The 13,081-nt window shown below is 43.5% G+C and overlaps 1 protein-coding gene across 1 annotated transcript in view; it reads left to right on the top strand.

The window, feature by feature from the left end:
• Positions 1 to 13,081, top strand: part of KCNQ3 (potassium voltage-gated channel subfamily Q member 3) — a 365,166-nt gene that overhangs the window by 337,363 nt on the left and 14,722 nt on the right. Inside the window, exons 10-12 of the mRNA XM_023222961.3 lie at positions 6,907 to 7,109; positions 8,081 to 8,183; positions 10,276 to 10,407. Of these exons, the coding sequence (XP_023078729.1) occupies positions 6,907 to 7,109; positions 8,081 to 8,183; positions 10,276 to 10,407 (438 nt within the window). The remainder of the gene's footprint in view (positions 1 to 6,906; positions 7,110 to 8,080; positions 8,184 to 10,275; positions 10,408 to 13,081) is intronic.

The following is a 13,081-nucleotide window of genomic DNA, read 5'->3' as shown; positions in this document are numbered from 1 at the left end:
AGGAAGGAAGGAAGGAAGGAAGGAAGGAAGGAAGGAAGGAAGGAAGGGAGGAAGGGAGGAAGGGAGGGAGGGGAAGGGAGAGGAGGGAGGGGAGGGAAGGGAAGGGAGAAAGAAGAAAGAAAGAAAGAGAGAGAAAGGGAAATTACCGTCATCTTCTTCAATGTTTATGCCATTTAAGGAAGGTCCGTCAAGTCCCAGGCCCCTTTTGGCCACTTCATGTTCATTATCATCTCATCTCCAATTAGCATTTCCCATTTTATTTTAAAGAATAAAATATCTTAAAAAATAAGTACAGACAGAAACTTTCAGTTATAATCTTTTCTTGGAGAAAATAGGACACCAAAGCCTCAAAAGTTTGGCATGTGGTAGGTGACAGGTGTTTATTACCTGTCTGCTTTCTCTGTCTCTCTCAGGGTACACCAAGGTGCTAGGAAGCATTCTAAAAGTACTCTTAAAGGGGACTGCAGATCTTTTGTTAGTCCTCATCCTTTCCACATGAAAAGATGAGAGGATGAAAGAATGAAGGAGAGAAGGCCTTGACTCCTATAAGTGGGATTGGCTGTTCTGTGCTGTGCACTCAGTCTGCACCATTGTACTGAGCACTCATATTAAAATGACACAAGACAGATTAACCTTTTCTTCAAAATACTCTTTTTGGCTCTAGTGACACTGCTTCCATTCATCCGTCATCCATATATCCATCATCCATCCATCTATCATCCATGTACCCATCTTCATCCATCCATTCATCTCTCTATCATCCATTCATTTATCCATCCATTCATCCACTATTCAGTGAATATTTATTAAGACACTCCTGTGTACCAGAAACCATTATAGAGTCTGGGAATATAGCAATGAATAAGAAAGACACAGTCCCCAACTTCTTACTTGACATGATGCCTCTCAGTCTTCCTAAAAGAAACGTGTCCCAAACTCCACTTTTGATTTTTTCTCCACATTTGCTTGTTCCAAGTCTTGCCCAACTCAAAAAAAAAATAGCTTATAGTGATGGTTATAATAAGGGTACCTATGTGATTGCACAACTTACCTGTGCAACGAGAAACCAGGGATGGTTCTTTATCAGTCTTTTTCCTCGTAGACCATCTAGAACCCATCCGGGAATGAATATTGGTGTACTAGTCGAAAATCTAGTCTTCTCATTCTACCCACTGCAATCACACTACTCCACAGCAGTAGCATCCTTTGCCTGGATGTCTTCAGTGGCTTCCTTTTCAGTTTCTGTTTTTTTGCTTCCCATGGATCCATTCTCCACCAAAAAGCCCATTGTGTTCTTTTTAAAATTTTTTTTAAAATTGTAGTGAGATGCACATAACATAAAATGTTGCTATCTTAACCATTTTTAAGAGTGCAGGTCTCAGCCAGGCGCAGCAGCTCACACCTCTAATCCCAGCACTTTGGGAGGCTGAGGCGGGCGTATCACCTGAGCTCAAGAGTTCAAGACTAATCTGGCCAACATGACAAAACCCTGTTTCTACTAAAAATACAAAAATTAGCCGGGCGTGGTGGCGGGCACCTGTAATCCCAACAACTCAGGAGGCTGAGGCAGGAGAATCGCTTGAACCCTGGAGGCAGAGGTTGTAGTCAGCAAGATGGTACCACTGCATTCCAGTCTGGATGACAGAGTGAGGCCCTGTTTAAAAAAAAAAAAAAAAGTACAGATCTATAGTATTTGGTATATTCACATTGTTATGAAACCAATCTCCAGAACATTTTACTTTGCAGAACTAAAACGTCATTCCTATTAAACGATGCTCCCCTGTTCCATACCCCCAGGCCCTGGAAACCACCATTCTACTTTCTGTTTGTATGAGCTTGACCACACTTGATATCCCATATAAGTGGAATCACATAGTATTTGTCTTTTCATGAAGGGTTTATTTCACTTAGCATCATGTCCTCAAGGTTTATTCATGTTGCAGCATGTGTCAGGATTTCGTTCCATTTTAATACCAAATGGTATCCCGTTGTATGTCCATTAATTTTTTGTATCTGTTTATCCACTGATGGACAACATTTGGGTTGCTTCCAACTTTTGACTGTTGTGAATAATGCTGCAATGAACAAGTATGTGTTTTTTAAAATGCAAACTTCATATACTTTATCCTCAAACATCTTTGTGGGCCCCAGGTACATTTAGAACACAAAGGAAACTCCTATTTTCTATTTCTGTTTAAATGTTATTTCGTTTCTTAAGTCTCTGACTTATCTGAACTCTGATCTCATCTGGTGCCACTCTGCCTCTCACTTAGAATATTTTGGCCACGTGCCCTCTCTTCGGTGCCACAGTCCAGTCCTCATGCCTCTTGCACCCACATGCAGTTCTTCTGCCTAGAGAGCTCTTGCCTCCTTTCTTTGAAATCCGGCTTCTGACCCTTCAGATCTCAGCTTCTGTGTCTGGACCACCATCATCTTAATCCTTGATTAATAAGCCTGAAATTGGTTTCCTAATTCATCTTCCCATCCACTCAGATGCCTTCCAGAGCCGCCCTACCTGTCAACCTCCCGTTGTTCTTCATTACTGCATTCTCTTGGTCTCCTTGTCAGATTTCTAGTAATAAATGTGTCTGTTTACTTATTATATGACTTCTTGACTTTCTCATAAGCTCACTAGAGACTGAAAACCACATTGGTTTTAATCACCAATGTATGTTCAACAAGTTACCTTGAGCCTGGGATTTACAAAGTGTGGAACACATTTTTGTCGAATGAATAAATATTAGCTTTGTTTTATAGATGAAATTGTATCTGAGTTAATGACTTTCCTAAGTGAAATATAAACCACAAGCAGAGATTTGAACTCAGTTCTCTTACTCTAAAGTCCACTCTCTTTCCACTCTACAGCAGTCCCTCTCTCAGCTGAGGTTAGATGAATTTTGTTAATCAGAAGATTGAATGTTTTATTACTTCCTTCATTCATTCAACATTGTAATAATACTTTTAGTGCTTGCAACATGCCAGACACTGTGCTAGATCCGGTATATACAAGTTGAACATGGTAGTTTCTGGCCCAAAAGCTTACCTTTCAGTTTTTCAACCTCAGCACCGTTGATATTTGCTACAGATATAATTCTTTCTTGGGAATTTCCTTTGCATTGCAGGATGTTTAACAGCATCTCTGGCTTCTCACCACTAGATGGCAATAGTACTTCTCATTATTATATCACCAAGTATCTCCAAGCATGGCCAAATGTCCCCTGGCAGGGGGATCGAAATCACCTCCAGTTAAGAACCACTGATTACTTAATAGGGAGTCCCTATTAAGTCAAATATTTCCCTGCAGTGGCTGAGTGCCATGGATGAGAAAAGCCTGAAGTGTACTAGGGGCACAGGGAATGGATGTCTAATGGATCCCAGTAGCCACTACATTGAAAGTCCAGATGTGGGGCTGAGGCTTAGACCATGTTTTAGATAAAAATAAGAGTCATTTAGATGAAAAAAGGGGATGAAGGTTTTCCCAGGTCGAGTTCACAGTACATGCAAAACACAGAGTGTGAAGAAACTACACGGAGTTGAACATGGCTGAAGTTCCCGGTGCTGTTACCTGAAGGAGGAGCCCAGGACAAGAGCTGCATTGTCCAGGGTAGAACAACCTTGATTTTACTTTGCCATGCCCAGTCCATCTATTTGCAGTTTGTACAATTTGTATTTGGAAGTTGTTTGCCTGCACTTAACATGTCAAGAGCCCTAGCTTTTGAAGAAAATCTGATGTCAGCTCTGGGGAAGGCTTTTCTTGCAAGATCTTCAGTGCCCTCCTAGAACAACACCTTAATTATGCACTGGAAATCCATACAATGTGAACTTTGCCTTGCATTTGATTATCCTTTGGGGTCTTGGATTTCAGGCAACACAATTAAGAAGTAAGCTGATCATCCACTTTGCTGGAGGAAGAATTCCATAAGCCTCTTAGGTGCAATGGCTGTGAGTGATTCTGAGCTGAGACTTCTGACTTTTTTCCATGCATCTGGGTTCCTAACACCGTCTGAACTGTCATCTGTGACCAATGGGGTTTTAAGTGAACATGGCCAGAGCAATCCAGACTGTTTGAGGCTGCAGTAAAGCATTTAAGTGTCTAACAAGCAAATCCTAAATCCCAGCACAGATAGAACCAAGAAAGTCCTCTGATTATCTTCCTTATAGTCAACAATTATACTGAAACTTCAATTCAGGAAGAAGTGGCTGCTATTAATTTTGTCTTGCGTAGTTGATCTGGAATTAAGCTCCCCATATACTTGCCTCCTATGGAAGTAGAGTGCAATGACAATGTTGAACTTTTTAGACTAGCATTAAGAAGTACTGTAAAATAATATATAAATCTGTCAAACTCATCTCAGTTCATTTAAACAACAGCAGCAACAACAACAAAAACTTTATTTATGGCCCAGGGAATTGTATCCATCCTTTTCACACACATCGTCAGCCTTCTACTGCTTCTGTGGGAAAAGGATTACTTACCGAGTTAATAATGACGGCTAGCATCTATTGAGCGCTTCCTGAATCTCAGTTGGCTGAGCACTCGACATGCATTACCTCATTTAACCCTTAAACATCTATGAAAAGCATGGGCTTATGGTCATCATTTTGCCCATGAGGAAGTTGGAGACCAGAAGGCATAAGTGATGTGTCCCTAGGTCACACAATTTGTCAGGATGCTTCCACCAGGCTGGTTTTGCCCATGATCTTAGTTGCTGTACTGAATATTCGGATGTTCTGAGCAGGGAAATGTGCCGTGTTCAAAGATAGCCAGGCAGAGTCTTTGCCTAGCTAGTACTACATAGTTCAGTGGAGCAGGCAGGCATGGAAATGTACTGTCTCCATACAGTGCAGTGCCAGAAAGACTTCAATGTGTGTTCAGCTCAGTTCCTGCTTCATTCACTATTTTTAGCCCACGAGTTCTGATATATTCTCTGTCCTATTAGTCATTTATCTAGTAGCAGCCAGGAAAGCAATTCCAAAAAATGTTGACTTCAGTTCAAGGAAGATGGAGCTGGCTGAGCACTGGCGTTTTTCTAAATTTATCCTGGGCTGGTTATTAATGAAGTTCCTCAATCAAACTTCTGGAACAGTGCTGGGTGAGAGAGAACAGATCCAGAGGAAGTCAGGAATAACAACTGCTCACTGCTCATTCATATACTCATTCATTCATTCACTGGTTTGTTTTTTCAAAGATTTCTTAATGCCTTCTGTATGCCGGACTGTAGGCAAGAAATGTTACATAAATTATCACGTGTAATACTCCCTAACCCTCTATGAAGCAGCTGTTGTTAGGCCCCCATGACAGACAAGGACCTGCCTGGTGTTCAGAAAGCACAGGGTGACTGTGTGGCAGGAGGAGTGTTCACTCCTCTTTCAGCAGCCACAACACCATGACCTCCACACTGCAATCAGCTTCAAAGGTAGCAGCAGCTTCTGGCAGGGGCACAGGACTATCCTAACCAGACATGCTCTTTAGAAAACACAAAATTATCGCAAACCCATGCAGAACTGATTGGATCACCCATATTCATTCACTCTCTCATTTATTTCACAAGTACATGAGTGAGTGCCTCCTGTGTGCCAAGCTCTGTGTGGGGTAAGGGAGCAGAAGCTGCTGCATTGAGTACACCACTGGGTGAAAACACGCAATGTGGCACTCTCTGGAAAGTACCACAAAAAAGGCTTTATCCTTTGTGCTCACTAGGGTAAGGGGGCAAAAGCCGAGAAATGGAAGAAATTAACATGTATAGAGCACCTGCTGTGTGTCACACTCTATGCCAAATCCTGGACAAACATCATCTCATAGCAACCAGATAAAGCAGAGAATGCTTATCCCTACTTTACAGATGAAGTAACTGAGGCTCAAAAAGGTCATAGATCTGCCCAAGGTCAGCCCGATGGGAAGGGTGGACTTGGGCTTAAGTCAAGGTGCAGGTGGCTTTTTGCACCAGGGCTATTTTATATTGGCATTATTAACCATTTTCTTTGTACCAGGAACTCTTTTAGCAGTATCGTGAAGGCCATGGACCCCTTCTCAGAATAATTTTGAATCTATAAACAAAATACAATATACCGTTACAAAAGAAGCTGATTATATGGATACAGCATTATCAAAATCTTTAAAATTTTGAGATGTAGTCATATATGTGCATTTTTGTGATGAACCTGGTGGCAGATTGAATACCACCATAATCTTGAAGCCATCATGAGCATAAACAATACCTTGAAATAACAGGATATAAAATTATCTGTGATTTTTGTTGTGGACAGTCACAGGCATTTAGGATATTACTGGAGTTTGTTGCCTACATTCACAATGGAAAGAGATGCTAAATTTTAGTTAGAAGTTATAAATTAAAAATGTATTTTTCCCCATCCAAACTCATGGACTGCCAAATTCTATCCATAAGAGTCTGTTTGTGGACACCAAATTAAGAGTGCTGCTTTATGTCGTTTGTGTTGTCAGGTTCTTTTCAAGGAGGAACCCTTTGATAAGGATTTGTCTGTGTAAATCACTATCCGGGCACCATGGGATGATACACAGGAGAGGCAGGAAGTTATTGATGCAGGAAATGGGCATGGGGAAAGACGAATCTCTGTAGCATACTAGGATGAACTAGGCAATTTGTAGCCTGCATCTCATGTAAGCGGCATTTAAGCGTATGAGAAAATTGACATTCGGAGAAGTTAAAACAAAACTCGCCCAGGGCGTAAGAGCTAGCAAGCTGTGGAGCTAGGATCTGAACCACGCCCTGTCCGATTCCAAGCTGCTGAGTCAGATTCAGCACTGTGAAATGCACGGTCCCCATTCCTCCTTGGAGGAGCATGTGTGAGTCTTTATGGAGGGATGGGAAATTGTAAGAGCCTGCACTGAAGGAGGAAAATTGTTCACTTTTGCTTATTTTGTAGCCAAAAGCTGGGTCTCTTGGATCGGGTTCGCCTTTCTAATCCTCGTGGTAGCAATACTAAAGGAAAGCTATTTACCCCTCTGAATGTAGATGCCATAGAAGAAAGTCCTTCTAAAGAACCAAAGCCTGTTGGCTTAAACAATAAAGAGCGTTTCCGCACGGCCTTCCGCATGAAAGCCTACGCTTTCTGGCAGAGTTCTGAAGGTAATGCCTTTTTATGTCCCTCCCTGTCTCCTCCACTTCTCCCTCCCCCAAGCCCACTTCCTTCCTCACCTCTCCCTCTCCCCACTGAAGAACCTTTGAGTCCACAAGGTAACTCTCTCCCTTCCCTCGCCAAGCCATCTTCTTGCTTCCCTTACTCCTCCTGTCCCTTGGGCGGAGGCATTGTGATGTATTCCCAGGAGTCTAGGGCTGGAGGCTCCCAAGTTAGGAACCTGGAAACCTGTCGCCTTGGTTTCTAAGGGTGTCCCCCAGCCACCCTGCCCCATGATTGAATTGTTATGGAGGTCAACTTGAAGGATGGGGTGGTGCCATGTGCCAAGCGATCTAGAGACCAGGGCATGGGAAGAGGTGGCAGAAAAGTGCCCTCTGGAGGCTGTAGGAGCCATGGCCTCATGTGCCTCTTTTACTTATGCAAAGGGAGGACAGGCAGAAAAGCCTGTGTCCTCAGTGTCTGAGCCCACCCAGACCCTCAGTCCTCATTGCATCATTCATTTCTCTCCAAGACCTCTGAGGTGTGTGTGGCTCGGAAAGTGACCTCCCCAAGGTCACCAGGATAGAGACTGACAGAGCAAAAGTCCCAGCTGAGGCCTGTCTGGCTCCAAGGCCTGCACAGTGTGTGTCCTTTGCTGGCTTCTGTGTCCTTTGCTGGCTTCTGGCTCTGGGGGCCACTCTGGCACTGCAGAGCTCACTTCTCCTCCCTGCTAGCCTTGCCCTCCACCACCAGTCATGAGCTGCACACACTTTTGACTTGGACTTCCGGATAATAGAATGAGGGTGCCAAGAAAGGCTGAGCAGCATCACAGCTTGAGAGTACTGTGGGGTCTCACAACGTGGAAACAAAGACTCTGGAGATCGACACATCCAGAGGCGTGGAAGGCTTTGACCAAACGATGGGGTCCCCAAGCCTTTTCCAGGGCTGTGGCCTGCCGTTGATATGCGTGTCTTCCTCCCAGATGCCGGGACAGGCGACCCCACAGCAGAAGACAGGGGCTATGGGAATGACTTCCCCATTGAAGACATGATCCCTACCCTGAAGGCCGCCATCCGAGCCGTCAGGTAATGCCCCCTCGGCCCCACCGGTGCCTGTGTGCCTCCCCAGCTCCAGCTCAACTCCTACAGGATGGGGCTTATAAAATTCTCTTGCACTTTGGGAAGGGGGAAAAGAAGCCCCTCCACTAACCCTGAGTCAGGTCCCAGAAGTGAGTAAATACTGTATGCTGCCCCAGGAAAAATGGTCCAGACATTAGCGAGTCATGCTGGGTGAGTCTTGGGTGCCTGCCTTGTTATAAACACGCCCCACAGCCCTTCCGACGGTATTTCCACCTCCTCTGTTCTGCTCTGGCTGTAACCACCATGTATTTTAAAGGGCGTCAGGGTGGAGGGTTTTCTTCCTGTAGAGGCTTCTTGCTCAAAATGTTTTTTCTTCTGCCTAACTTCATCCACATAGTTCTTTTTAATTAGTTCACATTTTTAACAAGATAATAAATGATAGTTTTTTTGTCTGTATCAGCAGAGACCATGATCCATTCTAGCTATTTCTGTTTTGCTTTAAAATTCTGCAAGAAAATGAAAAAAGCTTGCTACTACTTAAACTTTATCAGCATGTAAGCAATTCATAAAGGTAGCAGTGAATTCTAGAAACTAAGGTGAATTCTGCAACTCATCATGGTCTTTTCAGCAAGATTCTCATTCCAATAGATAGGGAAGCACAGTAGTGTCACAATGTGTAGACCTCAGCAAAGCCTTGGACGTGGATTTTCCTGACACCTTTATGTAGGATATGACAGAAATGTGGTTGTATGAAAACACAGCTATCTGGATTCCTCACTGGCTGAAAGCCTTTATTCAGAGAAAACCAGTTAATGAACCTGTGTTGACCTGGAGGGCGATCTCTGCTGGGACACTGCGTAGTCTGGTCTGTGCCCTCTTCTTCTCTTCTTTTAGCATTTTCACTGATGTCTTCATTCAGAGGTCATCCAACTTTTCTGGAAAGGGTCAGATAGTAAATGTTTTATGCTTCGTGGTCCATAGGTCTCTGCTGCAAGTGTTCAGCTCTGTCGTTGTAGCACAAAAGCAGCCATAGACAGTGCATAAAGGAGTGGGTGTGGCTGAGTTCCAGTCAAACCTCACTATCAAAATCAGGCAGTGAGCCAGAGTTGACCTGTGAGCCTTAGTTTATAGATTCTCACCTGTATGGAACTCTGTAAAGAGAAGGCTTATAAAATGGCACAAAGATGGGAAGGATGGCAAGCAAATTAGGTAGTACCATAATCAATATACCAAAAATAATGTTTAGAGGCTAAAGCCATGTGCTATGGCAAATAAAATGAACTTTGAATGCACCGTTAAAATGACTTGCGCAAGCACCACATAGAAGGGCCTGGGAAGGGCTGTGACCTCCTGACACTGACCTGTGATTAGGGGTTTGAATAAACTCTGTGCTCAGCAGGAGTTAACTTCACGATGTGGCTCCCAAGGAACACTACCCATCGGGGTGACTTGATTGCTTTCCAGGGAGGAACCAATAAAGGATGGAAGTGAGGCTTTGATTTCATCTACCAGTTCTGGGCGCCCCACTTTATAAGGAACCTGAGAAAACTCAGGGAACAGAAACCAGCTTTTCTTTTCTAGGAGCTCCCAAGCAAAATAATTCAAGAGGCTCTTGAGGATGAGATACATCAGCTGTGCTCAAATAGAAAGCAGTGTGACAGTGATTAAGAGCACCAGCCTTGTCAGCACCCCATCTAGGTTTGAGGACCAGCTCAGCCCTTATCAGCTGTATGGCCCTGGGATGAGGCTGAAGCTCTGAATCACAATCACATCTCTTATAAATGGATCTGTTATCAGGATTGTTCATAAAGCATTAAGCTCATGGTCTGGCATACAATGAATGCTCAATAAATGTTAGCTCTTATTAATACCATGATTTGCTTATGATTCAAATGATTGAAGGGAATAATCCTGATGGAGATGTACTCACTCTGTGTGTTCCAAGGGGTAGAATCAGAACCAAACATTGGAAGTTCTTCCAGCAAGCTGTTTTCTCTTTGGTTCTTTTCTCCCCCTGCCTTGGATTTTGCTAGCCTTGTGTTATAGCTCCCTGAACTCTCCACCCGTGATGCACAAATGCCTCTACTTTGCCTTGCAGAATTCTACAATTCCGTCTCTATAAAAAAAAATTCAAGGAGACTTTGAGGCCTTACGACGTGAAGGATGTGATTGAGCAGTATTCTGCCGGGCATCTCGACATGCTTTCCAGGATAAAGTACCTTCAGACGAGGTGAGACAGTCACATCTGGAGGGACTGCGCTCCCCTCAAAGCCATGTGAACCTTAGAGTTTAAGGTGAGAGGTATTCAGAAATAATTTAAAATGCAGGGAGAGGCCGGGCGCGGTGGCTCAAGCCTGTAATCCCAGCACTTTGGGAGGCCAAGACGGGCGGATCACGAGGCAGGAGATCGAGACCATCCTGGCTACATGGCTAACATGGTGAAACCCCGTCTCTACTTAAAATGCAGGGAGAGATTTTAAGAAGAAAAATATCCATGAAGCCTTGTGGATGTCTGGGCCAACAAAGCACCAGATCGGACAGACTGTGAAAAAGCTGTATGACATTGCCATGGCCAAGGTCAGCACCCTGATCAGGCCTGTCAGAGAGGAGAAGACACACGTTTAAATGGCTTCCGACTGTGATGTTTTCGGTGTTGCCAACAAAACGGGATCATCTAAATGATTCGGCTGCCTAATTCTAAATATAATTCTTTACCATGTTAAAAAATGTTCATCGGGTATTACTTATAATAGTGAAAACTAGGGGAACAGCATCAATGCCCAACTAATAATTGCCATCATTTTTATGGAACTCCTGAGTACTCCACCTGTTAAAAAATGTTCATCGTGTTAAAAAATGTTCATCGGGTATTACTTATAATAGTGAAAACTAGGGAAACAGCATCAATGCCCAACTAATAATTGCCATCATTTTTATGGAACTCCTAAGTACTCCACCTGTATGTTTATACTCCCTTATGAAAACACAAGGCAGTGCATTAGAGTGCCATTTTTCCAATGTGGAAACCGAAGCTGAAAGGACAGAGGACCTACCCAGTTAGCAGGGAGCAGAGCTGGGAATCAAACCAGCTCCAACTGATTAGAAAGTCTCTATTCTAACACACCATATTTCCTTAATTATAAAACAATGGGTAAGGAAAGAATGGTACCTGCTCTCATTAAAATGTTATGCAGCCATTGGTTGGGTGCAGTGGCTCATGCCTATAATCCCAGCACTTTGGGAGGCCGAGGCAGGTGAATCCGTTGAAGTCAGGAGTTCCGGACCATCCTGACCAACATGGGGAAAACCCCTCTGTACTAAAAATACATAAAAAAAATCCAGGCATGGTGGAGCATGCCTGTAATCTCAGCTACTTGGGAGACTGAGGCAGAAGAACCGCTTGAACCTGGGAGGTGGAGGTTGCAGTGAGCCAAGATTGCGCCACTGCACTCCAGCCTGGGCGACAGAGTGAGACTGCATCTCAAAAAAAAAAAAAAAACAAGTTATGCAACCATAAAATAATATTTAGAAAAAGTATAATGAGATTTTTTAATTATTTGATTTGTGGATATATATGCATGATATAATTACCAGTAATACATGCGGACATGTGTGTACACATATATATGCATATGTATATATTTATAGCTGCATATGTATGTTTATGTATCATATATAATGTCACAGAGTAAATAGACTCTGCCTAGACCTTGTGATGTTTACTAATATATAGGTATGATTCTAAACACATGCACACATATGCTTATTCAGAAATACACAGGACATGCACACACTTTCCCATATTGGGGCCTGGAGAAAAGGAGTAGGACTTCCCCTGAGAGATTGCAGTAGCTGTACTGAGATGATGACTCCATATGTGACTTTTTTTTTCTACTTTTAAAATGTATCAAATCTTTCATAAGTTGTAAAACTGCACATTTTTTAAAAAACGGGCAGTTGTGATGTCAAGAGTCATGGAATAACAGTCAGGAAACCAGACTCCTATTGCAGTTCACTCTCTGACTGTGTGGAATTTCCAATGGACACGCGTCCTCTCTGGGCCTCAGCTTCGCTGTCCGAGTGATGTTGTCCTACTGGAGTGTCCTGCTAGAGAACAGGAACATCACACTGACTGGGTTGGAAGTTAATGATGCTGTCACGTTGGAGGTGTGTTTCTCCATGGCCTTTTTTTTTTTTTTTTTTTTTTTTTGAGATGGAGTCTCACTCTGTCACCCAGGCTGGAGTGCAGTGGCACGATCTCGGCTCACTCCAACCTCTGTCTCCCGGGTTCAAGAGATTCTCCTGACTCAGCTTCCTGAGTAGCTGGGACTAGAGGCACATGGCACCACACCCCCTGATTTTTTATTTTTAGTAGATAGGGGGTTTCACCGTGCTGGCCAGGCTGGGCTTCCTAGCATAGTGGCAGGCACAGAGTCAGTGCTCACTACCTGCTGAATGAATAGATGTGTGAACAAATTCTGAGCCTAACATGCTGTTATTTATGCAACTATGGCTCTCTGAGAGACAAGGATGAAGCATGATGTCTAAGGCATGCCACACTCCAAAACTACCAGTCAATTTAAATAAGCATAGAGTGGACTATGACAGTGTCATAGTTTTTGCTACTTATTAAGCAAATGTGTTTCTAGCGTTTGTGGCTAGAGGGTGACCATCTGGATCTCTGATTGCATATCTCCAGCCGTGCTGACCTTGCAGGGCAAGAGAGAAAGGAAATGCCATCAGTGGTGGAGCAGCTGGGTTTCCAGGGAGGAGACAGAAGGAGCCATGGCTATTTCAGGGTGCATGGTCTTAATGGTCCTGGACCTGTGATAAGCCTTCAAGCCTGCTTTCCCTCCAGCCCTTGTCCCAACCTACAGCGTGATAGGCAACATTTCTTTCCTATT

The sequence above is a fragment of the Piliocolobus tephrosceles genome, chromosome 7, assembly GCF_002776525.5.
Source record: "Piliocolobus tephrosceles isolate RC106 chromosome 7, ASM277652v3, whole genome shotgun sequence".
In the NCBI taxonomy this organism is placed as follows: domain Eukaryota; kingdom Metazoa; phylum Chordata; class Mammalia; order Primates; family Cercopithecidae; genus Piliocolobus; species Piliocolobus tephrosceles.
This window is presented reverse-complemented; position numbering and strand designations above follow the sequence as displayed.